The sequence below is a fragment of the Lissotriton helveticus genome, chromosome 1_2 (assembly GCF_964261635.1).
Source record: "Lissotriton helveticus chromosome 1_2, aLisHel1.1, whole genome shotgun sequence".
Taxonomy (NCBI): domain Eukaryota; kingdom Metazoa; phylum Chordata; class Amphibia; order Caudata; family Salamandridae; genus Lissotriton; species Lissotriton helveticus.
This window is the reverse complement of record NC_136058.1, coordinates 183,805,414-183,825,981: the sequence shown is the minus strand read 5'-3', so window position 1 is coordinate 183,825,981 and position 20,568 is coordinate 183,805,414. Positions and strand designations below refer to the sequence as shown.

Below are 20,568 nucleotides of genomic sequence, written 5' to 3'. Positions count from 1 at the left end.
CAAAAAAACTGTAGCCATGGCTAAGAAGGCTCATGATCATAATTTCTGGAGTGAGTTAATGGAAGCGAGTACTAGAAAAGATTCTAAGGGGTTTTGGAATCTGCTGAGAGCCAGGGACAAGCCCCTTGATGTACAACTCACTTGTAATATCCCTGGAGAGGTTTGGTTCAACCACTTCTCCAAACTTTACTCTGCCCCACCAGGTGTATTACAATTAACCACGTTTCTTCTAGCCAGATCTCCACATGCCTCCACAATTAATGATTTCCCCTTCAGCATTAAGGAAGTAGAAGGGGCAAGCAGGTGCCTTGTTACCAACAAGGCTGCTGGCCCAGATGGAATTCCTGGGGATTTATTAAAAGAAAATCCATACTTGTGGAGTAGCATAATCTCGCTCCTGAATGAAGCTGTGTTGGGAGGCTCTCTTCCTGATTCTTGGAGGGGCGCTGAGGTCGTCCCCATTTTTAAGAAAGGCTGTCGGGACGACCCAGCCAACTATCGCCCAATCAGCCTGCTTGACTCGTCACAAAAGGTTGCGGGTAAAGTAGTACTAGGCAGGATCTTGCAATGGGCCGAAGAAAACCAGGTTTTGTCAGATTTCCAGGCAGGATTTAGAACGGGGACAGGTACCATCGAGCAGACATTCCGCCTTTTAATGTTGTATTGGAAAGTGGTCGTACTGGGCAGGGGCAGTTTGTATTTAGTCTTTATAGACTTGCGGACTGCCTTTGATCTGGTCCCACGAGCCCAACTGTGGAGTGTCCTAGATGGGTTGGGTATTCCACCTTATTTGTTGGCTTTGCTTATCAAGTTCCATGAAAGCAACTTTGCCCAGATTAGATGGGGAGACCAGGGGCAAAAAACATCCCATATTCCTGTAGATAGGGGCGTCCGCCAGGGTTGCGTGCTAGCCCCCACTCTGTTTTCACTTTATGTTAACGGAGTGGTGGAGCACCTTCTTCAACAACCTTCAGACGCACCATCCCTGGCTGGTAGGAAAATACCTACGCTCCTATTTGCAGATGACACCCTCCTAATCTCAAAATCTCCAGCAGGCATCCAAAAGTTGCTCTCTAGCTTCAAGGTCTTTTGTGATACCAAGGGCCTATCCATAAACATAAGCAAGACCAAATTCCTTGTTCTTAACCCGCCGAGGAAATCTGTCATTCCTCCCGCTTTAGACTCAGTCCCACTTGAAAGAGTCAAAGAGTTTGACTATCTGGGCATTCGACTCTGCGACACCATGACCTGGAAGGTACACCACCAAAAGGTTTTTTTGACCCACAAGAGGGTCACAGGGGCCCTGCTTAAAGAACAACGAGCCTCATCTCTTAAACCTATTGGGGCTCTATTAGACATCTACAGGGCAAGGGTGGTGAGTGCTGCACTGTACGGTGCTGAACTGTGGGGTGTGCAGAGAGTCGATACCCTAACCTATCTCGAGAATAACTTCCATAAAGATCTCATGAAGTTACCCCACAGTGTTCCCTCACTCCCCCTCTTATTTGATGCAGGTACTCGCCCAATATGTGAACAAGCTAGGCTACGCCCCCTCTTATTATGGGCCAGGATATGGAATGTACCAGAACTGTGCAGCTATGCCGATGCCCTAAGAGAACTCCTATCCCTACCGGGATGGCACAAGGTCTGCTGGCTCAGGGAAGTCAAGTGGCTTCTCCATGAATTGGGTCTTGGAGATGCTTGGGTCAATAGAACGGCACCATCTAAACAGATGCTTAAGAAAATTTATTGGTTATGGGTGGCAAACAAGAGAATGTGCAATTCTAAGTTATGTAAATCTGCTGTTGAGTTTCTTTTAATCAAGGAGCTCCCCATTAGAGAACCATATCTGGATCGAATTTATAACCAGGGTGACAGAGCATTGTACTTCAAATTTAGGGTAGGAGTACTTCCCTTAGGGCTGTTAACTTCTACCTGGAAGCCACCACTACAAACCATTCCATATTGCCCGTTCTGTGATTCAAGGGTTGAGTCCACTGCCCATCTGTTGTTTGAGTGTTGTGCATATTCAGCGCCTAGGTCGAGATGGCTGAAGCCACTATGTAGGAGCTTGGGCACCAGCTCACATCTGTAAGCAATACGAATATTACGTTCAGATGCTCGTCCCTTCTTTGCCTGTTGCATGGCAAAATTTTTGGGCTGGGCTTGGCGGATAAGATCTGCAAAGAAATTGTTGCTCCCCTGATGTGTCTTTTGCTTGAAATTGTTTTTATGTCTACTAATTACTTACTTTCTTGATATTTCTGTTGATCTTATAGATTTTTATAGTGTGTATTGCTAAATCGTTTTATCTATTGCTGAAATGTAATGCCTTTATGATATGCTTTTATATCGAAATAAAGCTATACAACAACAACAATAATAAAACTTCTTCCATCCAGGGGGCAGTAGTTCGGCCTTACAGTCCTTTATCCACCGTGTGTTTACCATGTTATCCCCTGTTCTAATCTATGGACTTGCTACAATGCTGACTGTTTTAAGTTTATGCATTTTGCTGCTGGTAGTGGCTCGTATACTGCATTCAAGAGCACTGTAGTTAAAATAAAAATGTTGAAATATAACCGTGACTGACTATTTTTTTTGTGGACCAGTGAGAGAATGAAAAGGTATGTCTTGTTCCCGCGATTCCCGAGTCGGGAGTATTGTGTTCTGGGTTGTCTAATCATTTGTAGCTTTGTGATTATGTGGGAGAACGAATAAGACACTATAGCTAGTCAGTTTTGGGATTGTGGGTACTGAGGCGGTAGGAGGGCTTAGTCCCTGACCCTATACACTGAAGTCCTGTTTTCCTGCACATAGTTCTGTGTATGTGCAGAATCCCTGCAACACTAGTTAGTAAATCGAATTAGAAAAACCTTGGGTATTCACAAAAAAAAAAATCAAAGGTTACAGGGACGTTATAGTTAGGTTCACATTTTATACACAAAACATCATAGAAAATCAGGTTCAGTACTAATTAATCATAAAATAGAAAGATAATTATTATAAAATATTATTGATTTAATTTAAGGCCAGGTTCTGAAGAAATCCAGTGTATTAAAATTGCATTAAAATGTGAAGGCTAGATACCAGACAACCAAAGTAATGCACTAATTACTTTATGAGAGGCCATCAAATATATAATGAGCCTGGGGTATCAGATTTGCTAGTTTCATTTGGTCATTTCAGTACAAAAGGAACCCAAGTTAAAGAAAAGCAGAAGTCTTAGCAGGAGAACAGAGAAGGCAAAACAATAACTCACAGACCAATCAATAGGCTGTTAACGAATAGTAGCAGAGTAGGCAGGAAAGAAGAAATTAGGAGTTAAAAAAAAAAAAGGAACATGAAGGCGTTTCCTTGATTATTGTAAAGGAAAAATCAGTCACATACATTGCAAAAACGAAGCATGCGCTGATAACCACTGATACGAACTAAAGTGCCTCTGCCTGGCCACTATCTGCCACCTCAGTACTTAAGTTTGTAGGTACGTCGATTCGAAGGTGTCTGTGGACATTAAAGTGGACAGAAGGATTGGGGTCTGCGTCTTCCCAATCGTAAAAAGTACTTTAAAAGCAAGTCATCTCCATGGAACTTCACAACGTGTAATAATTGCCCTAATGCAGTCTCGACAGGATTAAGCCAGGTCTGTTAACCTGCCCTCCCCACAGAAATGCCAGCACAGTTTTCAGATGGTACCGACCGCCGCATCTCGCCTGGTTTTTAAGGCTCAATCATGGAACTCGCAGGCCGAGGTGATACCTCTGTCGGTCACCCACTTTAAAGGCACGGTCACGGTCTCTTAATTGGTCAGCGCTTAGTAGGCATCACTTCCTTTGCTTTGTGTGAAGCATGTACCAAGCAGCGATTGCTTACTCTTAGTATCAGTCCACTGCTTGCACTGTGATTCAGGTACTATTTAGTTTACTGCTGCATTTTTTTATATTGCTTAGGACCGTACACGTATGCGTTTCAGGACACCCGTTTCCTGTGTTTGTGCTGCTTTCTTTATTTGTTCTGTTTTCAGGCGCAATTTTGGACATTGTTTCTCTATACCTGCATCTTTATACTTCCTCGTACAACTAAAATAAAATTGCATTTCACGACACTCTCCTCTACGCCACGCCACTAACTTGAAGTCATGCTGAAAAGCAGCCACGCTGCTAAACGACATTGATGAACGACATTGGCTGTCTCATAGGTTAGGCCTATTGGCTTTGCCAAACCTTGTTAAAATCAGTTTTGTTTCTAGATCCTGTTTGTAAAGTGCTAATGTGGTATCTTGGAGGCAGCACTTCAAATAAGAGACTAAAAGGCTTCTTGAGTTTGTGCGCTACGAAAATAATAAATAGGTCAACAGGGAACACTGTGGTCCTGTAAAACTCATGGAATGTCACTCATGTTAAAGTGGCTACTCACCAAATCAAAAATATTCAGTATCTTTTTGTGAATTGCAATAGGAACAATTAATTATTTTGATAATATATGCATAGAGATAGCTGGACTGTATTACGAAAAGAATGAATGTGAAACACATGTACATACTAATGGAGTAATTATAAAGTGTTCTTGAAATAACTGAATATAGGGACGTTAATTTAAGGCATGCCGTCCTTCGCAATCCAAAACATTTATTCCTCTCTGGGGTCAGTGACATAGTAGATACCTTTAAGACTTGGGCAGATTACTCCAGGTCCTGTCTTTCATAGCTGGTGGGGAGGTTGCGTATGTGGGTGTGCGCAGGATTTATCCTTACACTAGGCACCCTTTCCTATGGTTGCACCCATGCTCCGGATTCAGGTTCCCATCATTGCCAAGGTTACCAGGCCCCCATAAGTTCAGCATAACAAGGGGATAATGACGTGACAAATTCCTCCAGATTCCTCTGGTCACACATAGCACGTACAGCACTTCGCTGTCTTTCAAGCGTAGGGACACTTCAAATACCCTAAATAATTCCTTTATGAAATAGAGCAGGATTGACAAAGAAGGTATTTTCAGATACATGTGCCCCTAATTAATTCTTTAAACATTCTGGTCGCTAAGCAATCTGTTACAAGAGGAATCTGTGCAAGCATCCACTCAGAACACAATGCCTTGTTTTCCCCATGGGGACAAGATCTTGATCGAACAATATTTATTTATTCATTTCTGGTTCAAAATTGGCTTCTAGGGCTTCTGGAAGAAAACAAGTTACTTACCTGTAACTGTAGTTCTCCAGTATTGGAAGCTTTCCTAGATTCACATACCTGAATCATTTCCCAGTCGTCGAGACGGGAGTCTCCGGTACATACAAAGCAATACTTAGCAGTATAGCGAACTGAAAAAGGCATAGGCCCATTTCCCTTTTGCAACCCATAACCTTTGTAATGTAAAAAAGGACCAAACTTTCGCCTTAGCCAATCAGAGCTCCTTACCCTCTAGAACCCTCCTGAGAGAACCTTTTGCCCCTCAGATTTTCGGGCACTTGAGCTATAACACTCTTTGTGCCTAAACCGAGGTGAGCCTCTCAGGGGAGGAGGGTGGGCGTATGTGAATCTACGAAAGCTTCCAATGCTGGAGAACTACAGTTACAGGTAAGTAACTTGTTTTCTTACTCCAGTATTGGAGCTTTCATAGATTCACATACCTGAATCAGAATAGCGAGTAGTAAATCATAGCACGTTTTCTTCTGTCACCTACTTCTCCCAAACAGTTAACACATGTCATTCTCTTGTAGCAATAGCTGTATAAAAATAGACCAGTGTACAATAATAAAATGTGCTTATCTTACCAACCAAGGAAGGAGGGATGACAAAGAAGGCTCACCATTATTGGAAAAGGTTCCTCAGTACAGCTTGTCCCACTGCTACATCGCTTCTCGCGTGGGCGTCCAGGCAGTAATGTCTGGTAAAGGTATGCATAGGCCTCCAGGTAGCCGCTCTGCAGATGTCCTGAATAGAGACGCCTGAAAACAGAGCAGTAGAGGTTGATACCGCTCTTGTTGAATGTGCACGAACACGTGCAGCCAACAGCTTTCCTGCCGCCTGATGACAGAATTGAATTGCGTTTGAGATCCATTGTGCAATTCTCCGTTTTGACAACGGGAACCCTTTCCTTGGGGCACTTAAAGCCACAACCAATTGTGTAGATTTTCTGAAAGTTCTTGTCCTTGGTAAATAAAATTTCAGACAACGCTGAACATCCAGAGTGTGGAGAGTTCTCTCTGCCGCCGTAGATGGTTGAGGAAAGAATCTTTTAAGGGTCAATGGCACATTCAAGTGGAAATCCGTTGGCACCTTTGGAATACATTTCAGATTTGTTCTGAGCACCAACCTGTCCTCTCTGAATTGCAGAAAAGGGTCTTGCGTTGTAAGTGCCTGTATTTCTCCCACTCTCCTTGCTGATGTCAGAGCTATTAATAGAGCCACCTTCCAGGATAGGAATTTCAGATCAGTTTTATGAATTGGTTCAAATGGTGGTTTAATTATTTGTGATAAAACAATATTCAGTTGCCATAGAGGAGGTGGAGGATTGACAGGTGGGTAAACTCAAAATAACCCCTTCATGAACTGCTTCACAATCCTCTCCGACCTCAGAGATGGACCCATTGAACTTCTCCTGTATCTAGAGATCGCCACCAAATGCACTTTAATAGAGGCATGGGCCAATCCAGACTTTGCCAGCCTTAGTAAATATGGGATGATTTGATGTGCCTCTGCTTGCAGAGGATGCAAGTCTTTCTCCTGACACCACAAGCAGAATCTTATCCATTTCATCCTATATGTCTTATTAGTGCTTTCAGCCCTCGCCTTTGCCAGGATCTCTCTACATTCTGTCGGAATGTTTAAGCGATGAAATACTCTGTATTCAGGAGCCAGGCTGCTAATTGCAGTGATGTCGGGTTTGGATGCCGCACTTGTCCCTGAGCCATAGTCAATAGTTCTGGTATTGGCTGTAGACGTATTGGCTCTGTTTCTTGTAAAAGGAGCAGTTCCGTGAATCAGTGCAGCCTGGGCCACCAAGGAGCTATTAGTAGTATCCTGCATGGTTCCTTCTTCATCTTCGTGAGTACTCGCGGCAGGAGGGGAATCGGCGGAAAAGCGTAGGCAAAGACGCCTGACCATGCCACCGAAAACTCATTCCCCCACGATCCCCTTTGGTGATGCCAGCTTGCAAAGAATTGTCATTTCTTGTTCTGGGCTGTGGCTAACAGATCCACTGTCGGTACTCCCCATTTGGCAAAGATTTTCAGTAGTGTTTACTAATCGAGTTCTCACTCGTGACAGGTTGTCTTTTGCCTGCTGAGAGTCCACTGTGGTGTTCTGATCCCCTGCAAGATGTACAGCCTTCAGAGTTACCTTGTGATTTACAGCCCATTTCCATATTTTTTGAGCTTCTGTTGACAGAGAGAGCGATCTTGTGCCCCCCTGCTTGTTTATATAGTGCATTGTGGTCGTGTTGTCTGTCCGCACTAGCACCGATCTTCCTTCTACTCTTGGCAGGAAGGCCAACAATGCCAATCCTATTGTCCTTAACATGTGAAGGTGCTGTTCCTTTTGTTTCCATCGGCCGCTGACCTGCAACTCCTGGAGGACTGCTTCCCATCCTTCGAGAGAGGCATCCGTGGTAACCACCAGTGGAGCTGGTTCGGTCAGGAAGGAAAGACCCACCGAGATATTGCTTCTGTGAGTCCACCACGCTATTGCCTGCATCATTGGTTGCGTGACTTTGACTTTGTCCTCGAAGGATCCCTTTGCTTGGCACCACTGTAGGTCTAGCGCCTCTTGTAACGGACGCATTCTCAATCGACACAAGGGAATGAGGGGTATGCATGAAGACATCGTCCCCAGAAGTGATTAGTATTTTCGGACTGAAAGACACATTCTTCTCCTGAACTCTTTGGCCAGAGAGACGAGTCCCAATCGTCTTTCTATGGATGGGCATGCCTTGTTTCGAGACGTATCTAGGATTTCACCCAGAAACGTGATCCTTCCGGATGGTTGAAGAGACGATTTTTCTACATTTAAAGTCAGACCCAGATCTGTAAACAAGTCCATGCAAGCCAAAGTTGAAGCCTGAGCCGCCTTCAGCGATGGTGCCTTTATCAACCAGTCGTCTAGGTATGGGAATATTTGGTGTTTTTGTCTTCGGAGATAAGCTGCCACCAGTGCCAGACATTTTGTAAAAAATCTCTTGGCGCAGATTTGAGGCAGAATGGCAGCACTTTGAACTGGTAATGTTTTTTGGCCACTGTAAATCGAAGGTATGTTTTGTGGGTAGGATGGATGGGGATATGAAAATAGGCATCCTGTAGATCTCGGGAGGTCATCTGATCTCCTGGGTTTAAGAGTAGCAGAATATCCTGGAGGGTCACCATTCTGAATGACTGTTTCTTGAGATAGGCATTTAGAGACCATAGGTCCAGGATCGGACGCCACTTGAGAGCATTCTCCCGGATCAAGAAGAAACCGGAATAAAATCCTTTTCCTCTTTGGGAGTTCGGTACCGGTTCTATTGCTCCCTTTCGGAGCATTGCCCGAATCTCCCAACGCATTTGAGGTAGGTGTTTGACTTCTTAATACGTAGGTGGCGTGAGAGGAGGGAAGCGTAGAAATTCTAGAGTATGTCCGAATTTTATTATGTGGAGGACCCATTTGTCCGATGTTATTCTCTGCCACTGACGTAAATAATAAGTTACTCTCCCACCCAGGGGAACATTTGACAGGGTAGGAGGATACAAATCCGGAGTTTGAAGGTTGTCATTGTCTTTTGTTGTTGTTGTCATTACCTGGACGACCTCCTCGTACTCTGGGAGCGGACTTAGAGTAGCTTCCACATTGCCTCTGGCCGTATTGCTGCGGTAGTGCTGTGATGAGGAAGAATAGGTGGTGCATTTTCCTTGTTGGAATCCACCTCTATAAGATGGTTGTCCTCTTCCACGGGCGCCTCGAAAGGGCACCTTCCGATGCTGCAACGTACCCAAGGCCTTTGCCGTATCCGTGTCCTTCTTAATACTCTGCGGGGTCTCATCTACCAGACGTCCAAATAAATCTTCCCCATCAAAAGGTAGATCCAGAATCTTATTTTGGACCTCTGGTCTAAAGGCAGTGACCCTCAGCCAACCCTGGCGCCGTAAAACTGCTGCTCCTCCTAGGGAACAAAAGGCTGTAGTCTTCGCCTCCTGTTTACTGTTTTCCGGAAGGAGGTCGACATAAGGTGCTATATGGCACCACATCTGCCTGTCATATCTGCCCAGAATGGCAAGGGCATTAGCTGCTCTGACTAGGAGAACTGACATCGAGGAGAATCTTTTATCTGCATTGTCCAAACGCCGTCCCTCCCTGTCCGGAGGTGCAGAAATAGGTGCTGACGGGTTCTTCGATTCTTGTTGCGCTGCCTGCTAAATGATAGAGTCCGGTTTAGGATGGCCCAGCAAACACGCTGGAGCGTCCGAAGGTGCCTTATACTTCTTGTCCAACCTAGCGAGCACAGGTGTAACCGTCGCTGGGGTTATCATCACCTGCAAACTTTCCTTCCAGACATGGTCAATGATTGGTATTGATCTGACTGATTTTTGATAAGGCTCTTTAAAGTCATAAAGAAAACATTCCGCCTGAGTTGTCTTCATAGGCATCTGAAATCTTTTTGCAGCTCTTTCCATCAAGTTGTGGAATCCACCAATATCCACTGGTGGAGAATCCGCCGGTCCTTGAGTGGGTGATGGTGTAGATGGGATAAGATAGCCATCCCATTCTTTGTGGGGTTCCGTTAGCTCCCCCTCCTCATGGTCCTCGTCATCCGTGGTAACCAGATCCTGGTGCTGTTGGACCTGAGGCGTTTGTGGAGTAGTGTCCAGTAGCGATTCTCTGCTGCGGACTGGAGTAGCCGGAATAGAACGGGGACGTGAAAGAGGAACTTCCTGAGGGACTACTGACGGAGGAAACCTTCTTATAATCCTGCAACATGAACTGCAAGTCCATCATCATTGAGGATGGCATAGCCACCATCTCCTCCTGAGCTCCTTGCTGTTAACGATGCTGTGAGAGGCTGTGATATTCCACATAACCCTCTTCATCATCATGACATTTCACATGGAGTCGCGATGGGCTACTGGAGTACCCGAAGGGTCCGTCATCCTCCTCCTCACCGACTCTTCCTCCTCCAAAAGGTGCGATGGAACCAGAGGAGTAATCTTGCTCAGGGAAGTCACTGCTGGTGTGATCTGGAGTTTTTCTGGTCAACTAGCCCTTCGACGAGATCGCCGTCGACACTACCATCGACGATGTTGTTGTCGTTGTCGAACCTGCACTGGAACCATTCCTCGCCGACGACACAGTAGTCGCTGTCGATGTTCCAGTCGACGACCCCGTTGTCATCACCGTCGACGACGATCCCGTCGTCGACATGGTCGTCGTCATCACTGCCGCCGTCGATGTCGTCGTCGATGTTACCGGCGTCTATGTTACTGGCAGCGACGCTCCCGTCGACGCTGACGCCGTCGACACATAATCAATGGTAGCTTCTGTATCTCTGTGGTCGTCGCCGTACACAATGACTTCTTCATCGAAACTCTCATCGACGATCCCGTCGTTGATGTCGATTTTTTGCTTTTCTCCTCAGGAATATTAGAGGATGGCTTCTTTAAGGACTCTTGGACCAAAGGTGGGGTCTTTGAAGGCTCAGAAGAGGCTCTCTTGAATGCTTTATCCTTAGAAGTGTGTCCTTTGCTCTCCTTTTCTCTTGGCTGAGGAGATTTTGAAGGACTATGCCCTGAAGACCCTTGTGTGGTCTTTTTTAGGGCCTTCTCAGGACGTTCTCCTGAAGAATGAGCCTGAGGAGATCTTGTTCTTTTTTGAGATATCCTAGACGAAGAGGAGGACTCCTGGTCACTATCACTAGAAACCACCTACGTTCTGGCTTTGATCTTCTGAAGCCAAATTAAAATGCGTCCCTCACAATCTCTAAGGTGTTTAATTGGTTTCAGTCCTTTCTTGCCGGCCGCCGGCAAACGGTCTGGGCCCCTCCGTTCTCCGCCGAGATGCCACCTCTTGAGGTAGGGGTGCCTCAGGGCTCTGTTTTGAGCCCTACGTTGTTTAACATCTATATGGCACCCCTGGCAGCTCTGGCGGAGTCCTTCGGTGCCCAGATCGTGTCCTATGCTGATGACACCCAGCTTCTTTTTACCAGTCAGAAGGGGTCAGACTTCGATGGGGGGCAGATCAGAGGCTGTTTGGGAGCAGTTTTTGAGTGGTTTGAACGGCACAGTCTGAAATAGTGCGACTATTTTATTAAAAAATCTTCACTGGCTCCCCATTAAAAAAAGAGTGACTTTCAAGGCTCTCTCACTGACTTTCAAGGCGCTTCATGGCACAGGAGCTAAATACATCAGAAATCGTTTGGCATTCTATCTGCCTACGAGGACGCTAAGGTCAGCTTCCTTGGCTCTGGCTCAAGTTCCATCAATTAGACGGGCCAGGATTGGTGGACGCTCTTTCCGCTATCTGGCTCCCAAGCTTTGGAACTCCCTGCCAGTGTCCATGAGACTCAACGCAAGTCTATTGGGTTTCAGGAAGGAGCTAAAGTCCTGGTTCTTTGTCCAGAACGTCCTTTGCTTGGTCCCTTTTCGCCCCCGATGTCTGTTTCTTAGTTTTTATTAAAGCGCCGGGACACTCCCCGGAGTAGCCGTGCGCTATATATAATTATTTAAAAAAAAATAAGGGTCTTGCTAGAGAAAGTGCGACATACCTTGCAGTCCTTTGCTTGGTGGTCCGGATAAAGACAATATATGCAGTCTTCATGTGGGTCATCAGTGTAGAGTCTCTTTTTAGAGCAGGAGGCACAGGCTCTAAAAATACCTTTTTTTCTTTTCCAGACATTCTACAGGATGTAGATGAGAAACAGGCCACAATATTCTCAAATCCACAAGAAAATAGAATGAAATCAAGCTACTACAAAGTTAGAAATCCAGAGTTTGAGCAGAGCTCAAAGGAGACTCCCTAGCACAACGTGCCGGTAGAAAATCAAGGGGCAAAAGATTCTCTCAGGAGGGTTTTAGAGGGTGAGGAGCTCTGATTGGCTAAGGGAAAAGTTTGGTCCTTTTTTACATAACAAAGGTTATGGGTTGCAAAAGGGAAATGGGCCTAGGCCTTTTTTCAGTTAGCTATACTGCTAAGCATTGCTTTTTATGTACCGGAGACTCCCGTCTCGACGACGGGGAAATGATTCAGGTATGTAAATCTATGAAAGCTCCAATACTGGAGTAAGTAGAAATTACAACGGACTGAATAAAGTTTTTTTTTTTCAGCTTTGATGCTCAAGATGGCCATCAAAATTGCTCCATTCCCCCGCCCTCTTTATTGTATGACCTTCTATAGCAGCAGCCATCTTGTGGCATCAACTGGCATGCCTCTTCCAATATAATAAAAACAAATCCTTTGATAGAACTATTCAGTGGTTGCCTGTACAATCATGTAGTACTTTCTGTACATAGGGTGTGCTAACATCCAGGTGTAACCCAGTAGAGGATTATGGGAGAACCTGAAGATTCAAAAACAGCAAATGGCATAGGAAATGCATAAATGGGAAAGAAGGTGGAAGATGGGAAATCTCAACTGGGTTTGAGGCGCCACCTGCAACTTCATTATGGCTGCATTTCTGTACCTACCCATGGTAGGGGGCCAATTTCCCTTGCTTACCCCCGCCTGGCATCCTCAGTATGTCACAGACTCTTACACTACTATGGTTGTCACATGACTTATCACGTAACCGGATTAGAATACTTTTTTCTATTAGTGGTTTTGAAATGCACATAAAAAGAGAACATGTGCTCCGAAGTACATTAGGACAATTTTATTTCATATCATTGGTGTCTGCCACCACGTGGTCTAATGTAGATCCCACGTTATTGCCTCAAGACGTTTTAATCTGTGCATGTTTTCCAAAAAACACTCTTACCTTTTGTAAACTGGCCCGGTCTGAGGGTGGGATCATTTCTGCGGTGAGAACTTGAGGTGGATCAATGCCCTTTGTCAATTTCAAATTAATGAAATGGAAGGCCAAGGCAAACTGTTCTTTGGAAAGCTTCCCACAGTCCTTAGTATCACAGAGAGTCCTGAATAAAACAGAATAGCACATTAAAAAAATATTGCCTTTCAGTAATCTGCTAAGTATGCGCTGCACAAGTAGAGCTGAGTAATCGCATTACATACCAAATAGCTAGTAAGGTAGGAGAATGGGGATTGTCTCCCTCATCAAAAGTAAGGACACTTAACAGGTGGATGAAACATTAATCGTGTAGTAGTCGCAAATCTCAAAACTACACAAATACAATGTAAAACGTATGCAAGAATATAAAGCTGCAAAAGGAAGGTTCAACTTGAGTTTCAAATTGCAGAAAATGCATTTTCAGTTCAATCTTCGTTAGGAACAATAGAGCACAAATAATCATCAAGGTATTGCAGCATTGGCTTACCAATTCCTAGCTACAAAACTTTAACACAGTCACATTCCTTTAACTGGCTAACTTGTGTGAACTTCAGCTGTACCAAAAACCTATGATTCATGATACCCATTCCAAAAGTCAATTTTGAATCCAGTCCTTAAAAGCAAAGTCAAATTTTTATTCTGAAAAACGCTATTATTACTTTGCACGGTTCCCAATATACCTTTAAGTGTATGCATAACTTTTACAATCACTAGGGGCATTCTGCATCCAGTTGCCTGCATTTTCTGCAGCTTCAGTTGCAACCCAGGGTAAAAAGCAACTGTAAATTCACTGTGAGCAGAAATGACAGAATCCTTAGTTGGCCCCTAAGACAGAGGAAGATGCACCCGAGTAAACCCTGCGATACAAAAGGGGATGATGGACGGAGCGTTTGAGCAAATCAAACACTCACTCCGTCAACTGATCTGGGTTTAATTCATCACCATTCTTTAGCTCACTCCGCCACCCCAGCTCAGACATGGCCATATGCAAATCAGTCTGACCCTGTGCCTCATGGGAACAGTCCAGCCTGAACTGCCAAAGCCATGTCTTCCCTGGACCGGAAACAAGCATCCTGGGACCGGTTTCTGGCATTTCCCCTTTTGTATCGCTTTGTTCGCCCTAAGAAGGCAGGGTATGCTCAGACGTGAGTCCCTTGCTCACTCTGCCACTGGATTCAAGATAGCCTGGCTGATGAGGATTATGAATCCGAAACTGGTCCCAGGATGCTTGTTTCCGGTCCAGGGAAGACATGGCTTGGCAGTTCGGGCTGGACTGTTCCCATGAGGCACAGGGTCAGACTGATTTGCATATGGCTTTGTCTAAACTGGGGTGGCGGAGTGTGCTAAAGAATGGTGATGGATTAAACCCAGATCAGTTGACTGGGGGTGAATGTTTGATTTGCTCAAACGCTCCGTCCATCATCCCCTTTTGTATCGTTTTGTTCGCCCTAAGTTTGCAGGGTATGCTCAGACGTGAGTCCCTTGCTCACTCTGCCACTGGATTCAAGATAGCCTGGCTGATGAGGATTATGAATCCGAAACAGGTCTCAGGATGCTTGTTTCCGCTCAAGGGAAGACATGGCTTGGCAGTTCGGGCTGAACTGTTCCCATGAGGCACAGGGTCAGATTGATTTGCATATGGCTATGTCTGAACTGGAGTGGCGGAGTGAGCTAAAGAATGGTGATGGATTAAACCCAGATCAGTTGACTGGGGGGGTGAATGTTTGATTTGCTCAAACGCTCCGTCCATCATCCCCTTTTGTATCCCTGAGTAAACCCCAGCGGACTCATATTAGACACACGGTCAAGAGGGAATGTAGAAGTCAGGGATGGGTGAGAGATTCTAAGTAGATGATTTGCCAGAGGTGCTCAGTTTGGCTTGGGTCAGTGGTCCACCTGCCACTACTCCAGATACCAGGTAGATGATAGTGAATGAAAAGGTCAGATGGAAGATGATCACTAATTTCATTAGCGGAGCCTATGCACACTGCACGGGATCACCAGTGTTGCCACTTTTCTTCAGAGTGGGGCAGGGGTAATGGGAAAAGCACTTGTTGGATTTGGCTGCAGACAAAGGATTAACCCTTCTCCCTCATCTAGTTCAAAAGGATTTCACTGATGGTGTCCAAGGTGATTAACAGACTCACAACGTTCAGCACAAAACTGACTGGAAGGGATCTAGGATGAGGTTTGATTTAACACATTGCTAAATGTGGAAGACAACCACTTTCACCATGGATTAAGACAAACAGCCCTTGTCCCTTTTAGATAACCTGGTGTTGTGCTGAATATTTTACTTCACCTGTCTTGACAGCCGATTCCTCATCCTCTCGGATGCTCCCAGAGGATGAGCAAGTGTTTACTGTCAAGATAGGTGTAGCAAAATAATCTGCACAATGCCAGGTTACCTAAGAAGGACAAAGGAAGACGTGCACGTGCTTCCGAGATAAACCTTGCTCTCGAAAGGGATGGGAGGGTGGATTTATTTTAGTATCTTATACTAGAAGGCAATGATCTTTCTGATGTGCTGAAATGTTTTCACAAGTCGCCTAAGGAGAAGACTGCTCCAAAGCACACTCATTGACTTCCCAAGCATAAACCATTTTTGGTTCTACATGTTTAGCAATGTGAGCTTAAGACTTACTCCAGAGGCTGTCTTCTCCAACAAATGTTTAATCCCTTCAATTTATAAATTACTGCACATCTCCAACTGAAGCAAGTCTATGGGTTATAGGTAATATTGGGACTGAAGTGTCTCCAGAATAAATAACATCAATACAAGCTAATGTACAGATGGTGGCACATCCCAAAGAGATTAAAAAATGGTACCTGGAAAAGCCAGAATTGTATTAAAGAAGCTGCAAGGATAAAAAAAAAAAAAAGCATGCTCCGTATATGATAGGACCGATAAAAATGTGACGTTTCTGTATCAAAATTAGAACAGCTATTTAGGAGATGGTAGGTTACCCTAAAACTTGACAACCCTTTTATGCTTCCCCTCGAGATAGCGTCAGCCATCTCACCAGCCTCATGTTTCCCAAAAAATCAGAACATACATACATCTATAAAAACACACATAAAGGGGCTTTCGTTCAGCCCTTATTATCCTTTGATCTTTTTAAGTGTCCTTCGCATTTTGCTTCTGCTCATCACCGTATACAGCATGTGTCAGTGGGTTAGCCCACTTCAGCCATGACCGCATTTCACTGTGAATTATGCATTTTACTTGTGAAACACTTCAGGGTTGGTGCCGGTGGGCCAATCTCTGCTTTCAATCTCTTTTTTATTTTTGTGATGGGTATAGCCAAAGATATGCACACCAACTTAAGATTGTGGCATTTTTACCTGGTATTACTTTAAACACCTCCTGCATGTTTCCAAATACACATTGCAGGCTTCCCTTTAAAGCCCTAACTGTATGCGCTGTAACACAACCACAGGTACATATATACATACTAGATGCGATAGCACTGTATCCAAGATGACTTGGCCCATATTCATGATATTCTAGTAACTGGGGTACCAGTCATTTGGGCCCGGACAGTTGTACTGTTGAGAATAACAGAGGACAGGGGCGGATCTCATGGGGCTTGCTTGTTGGTGGGTATAGGCCTAAATATTGTGAAATTTGACACAGCCCACAAGTGGAGGTCGAATTTGGCTTCCTCTGGCCCCATTACTGAATGGCTTAAAGGAATGGATTCCTGTACCAAGGCAGATGAGTTCACACCTAAGGCAAGAGAATGTCCTAAGAAATACCAAAAGATCTGGGGACCTGGTGGAATCAATTTCAAAACCAACTATCAACAATACAATGGTATTTATTTGGGTGAAATATTACTGATGTTGCCAGTGTAACAAATATGTTGGGTCATGTGCACTTTTAAATGAGGCATCAATATGTAAAGCTGAAAATGTTGTACTTATTACCAAATCCTGATGATATTCACATATTGCTTCTTTGCCTTTTGTTGTTTTTTAAATGTTTGCTAAGTTGCTTCCATTAAGAGGAGGGCCCCAGCCCTAAATGGTTTCACCACCACTCTTATAAACAATTAACATCCTAGTTGTCCCCTATTTAAATGATTCAATGTCAGCCATTAGATGCAAGCTATGAAGGAATCCGCACTGATCCCCATACCCAAACCAGGCAAGGACTTGTAGGAATATCCTTCACAGAGGCTAACAGCGATCTTTAATTGCAGTATCATCTTGAAAATGGATTCCCAATTCCAATATGCACACCAGACACGCTTTATCAACAATAGGCAAACATTAAACACTGAAACAGTAGTGGATGTAACAGATCTAACGGAAGAAAAATGTCTTCGCTCTCCAGTCATCAGATAATTTGAAAGGCTTTTTGAACATATTAAATGAAACAACAACAAAAAAAAAGGTCTAAAGAAAATTAAACTGACCTCAAAATAAAAACATTCAACCTCAACAATTTTAGTAGAATTAACAAACCAGGCTTCCCACCTTTTTATCCCGATCTTTTGCAAATTTTATATTGAAAAGTCAAACCCATGTCTAAATAAATAAGGCAAAATGGGGACAATGACATCCCACCTCATCAGGGTCTCTGATAAAAAGCAAGTAGAATCAAACTTTCAATTGACTATCAGCTTACAAAACAAATTACATAAAATTCGGCAGTAAAAATTAAAGATCTTGCTGAGAGGAATCGAGACGTGAAAACATAAGACCCCAGCTAGGACCATAACACATTTAAAATATCTTTGAGTATTGATTAGGCAGAGACATAGTGCATTAGCACCCTAGCGGGCCAGATCTATTTAAAGAATTACAGTATTGCAGACCTAGAAAAAGAGAGTCTCTCAGATGTCCGGGACAGGAAGAATTACTGGGGTAAATATGGACCTAATCCCAGTCTTCAAGCTCTTCCAGGGATAGCCTCAAAGATGTGGTAAGATAAATCCATGGTAACTGAATTAATTTTATTTGGTAAAACAATAGGCTGCTGGAATCCCATGAAGATATTACTTATATTTACATATAATAAATAGCAGAGGGAGGGGAGTGAAGAGGGTCTCAAAGTAAAGGACAACGAAGGATAGGTTTATGCTACTCAGCTTAGAGTCAATCTAGATTTGTTCTGTGGAAGCAAAAATAAAACTCTACCAGACATGGGGCCCAGTAGTATTTCATGCCAAAAACTGATTGCCTTCCCACCCAAAACTGAATACCTTAGAAAGACTACATTACCTCATCAGTGGCACAGAGCAGTTAACGGATATAAAATATTAACCCACTTCTTCTGCTAAGATTGTTACTCTAGGAGAGATTTAATCTGGACCGAAGCCATAGCAGTTCTGAATCAGTCAGGGTCACTTGCATACACCACACCAACCAAAAAAGAAGAGTAAACCCCTGAGCAAGCAGGAATTCAGAATAATATGGAGCAAAAGGTACCTATACACCCAAGTGTATCATGAATGAAAATATATTTATAGATCCCACCAAAACCCATGGGCGTCCTGGCGCTGAAGCTTGAAGCAGGATAGTAAAGTGAGCACTCATTACAGATATGACTGGAAAAGCCAGGTCTTAATGCTTTACCTGGATTTTGTATGATTACAAATATTTTTGATCACAAAGGGGAGCTAGTTTCAGTGCTTTGCAGCCAGGTAGGAGAGAGAGCCAAGGGGACAAATGTTCTTGGCACTACGCTAGATCTGATGGCAGACGTGCTTGCTTATGGCATGCCTTGGGAAGTCCTGCAGGACTCAGGGGTCGGCACTCAGCCCTACGTTGTTCAACCTGTATGTGCAGCCGCTGGCTGCGGTCGCCAAGCAGTGGGGCCTGAATATGGTATCCTACACTGACGACACGCAGCTGGCGGTTGCCCTTAGTGGGGATGCCGACTCCGGGGCTTCCAGGTTCAGAGATGGTTTGATAGGAGTGGCTGGCTGGATGACGGCGAACTGTTTACAGCTCAATGCAAAGAAAACAGAGGTTTTAATCGTGGGCAAACACAGCAACCTCTGGGGCAATCAATGGTGGCCCTCTGAGCTAGGCCCAACCCCCAATTGTCTGAGGTGAAAAATGTGGGTGTCTGGTTGGATCCCGCTCTTAGTTTCTGCTGACACACCAAAAAAGTAGCCGCTACCTGTTTTGGTATTTTGCGTGAGCTTAGGCCAGCCCTGAGATTTTTTGACGCCCCGACCAGACAGCTGATAATTCAGGCCACCATACTCTCGCGATTAGATTATGCGAGTTCACTCTTGCTGGGGGCCAATCAGGCAGAAGTCATTTGGATGCAACGTGTACAGAACGCTGCGGCTAGAGCCCTGGTGGGCCTACCCAGGTTCTGCTCGGCCAAAGCTACCATTTATAAGCTCCATTGGCTCCCTATGGCTCAAAGGATTGAGTTTAAGACTCTCTGCCTTTCTTTTAAAATTCTCAAACTGTCCTCCCCCTGATTTTGGCGCATCTTCTCACCACCTATGTTCCTTCCCGTTCCTTAAGGTCATCGGGCCAAAATCTGGTGATAGTTCCACGTGTCAAACGCTCTCGGGCTGGAGGTCGATCCTTCCGTTCCCTCGCGGCCAAGCTCTGGAACTCACTACCAGCTCATATCCGTGCCCTTGAGGACTTGTATGCTTTTAGGAGGGCCATCAAAACATTCCTTTTTCCTTCTGGCCCATTATAGTTCCCTGGTCTCTCCCTCTGTGCCTTGTTCAGTTATGTATTGGTATTTTCTGTTGCCAGCTAAAGCGCCGGGACGCCCCTTTGCTGGGGCAGCTGTGCGCTATAAAAATTACAATAACATAACATAACATACCCGCTGTGCGTGTCGCCTGTGCAGATGCAATGTAACAGCGAGTAAATAGACCAACATCTGCAAGGGGGCATGTGTGTGTGGTCTCCAAGTTAGAAATGGGGGGAATTAAACTTTACAACTGGAGCCCAACTACTTGTCATACTAGAAGGACGCCCCTACCAGTGTAGACCATGGGGTGTAGGGATGAAACAAACAAAAACGTGATAAACACTACAAATCATAAAATAAAATTCTGCCTTGCAATATGACACCCGCTTGTAGCAGTGGGGAGAGGCGCTTCCACTGTCAGATTAAAAGGAAAGGTGAGCAGGATCAACATCCTAGAATCCAGTGTGGCCCTCTAGGGGAGGAAGAGCATGGTTCAAGGTCTGTGTTGCTGCCAGTAATTGGGTGAAATAATGAAAAAACCAATGACAGATGACCAGATATCTGTACCAGAGTTTCAAAATTGTTGAGAAGTGCCAAGACTAAAGGGGCAACATCATCTTACATTAGTTTTCATTGGTTTTCTCCAATCAACAGAGATTTATTCAAACGCTGTTGGAAGTAAAAAAAAAAAAAAAAAAAAGGCGATAAGCTTGAAAATGTGGTCTATCTGATAGCCATGCACAAACATACAGATATTTTTTAAGGGCAGCCATTCACTGAAAACTTTAATGTGGCCCACAGCGCCTGCTAAACTTGCTGCTAAATTCGCAGGCCTGCCTCTTGGACAATGTCAATGAAGGTCACATCAATGCATTGAGATTTAATCTGGATCAATTTAGGATGTTTGACACAGGCCTGCCGGAGAGTGT

The 20,568-nt window shown here is 44.5% G+C and overlaps 1 protein-coding gene across 2 annotated transcripts in view; it reads right to left on the bottom strand.

Annotated features, from left to right (window-relative positions):
- EPS15 (epidermal growth factor receptor pathway substrate 15) overlaps positions 1-20,568 on the bottom strand; it is an 883,486-nt gene that overhangs the window by 523,490 nt on the left and 339,428 nt on the right. For both annotated transcript variants that reach the window (XM_078670831.1, XM_078670841.1), the window contains exon 11: positions 12,934-13,090. In XM_078670831.1, coding sequence (XP_078526957.1) covers positions 12,934-13,090 — 157 coding nt within the window. The remainder of the gene's footprint in view (positions 1-12,933; positions 13,091-20,568) is intronic.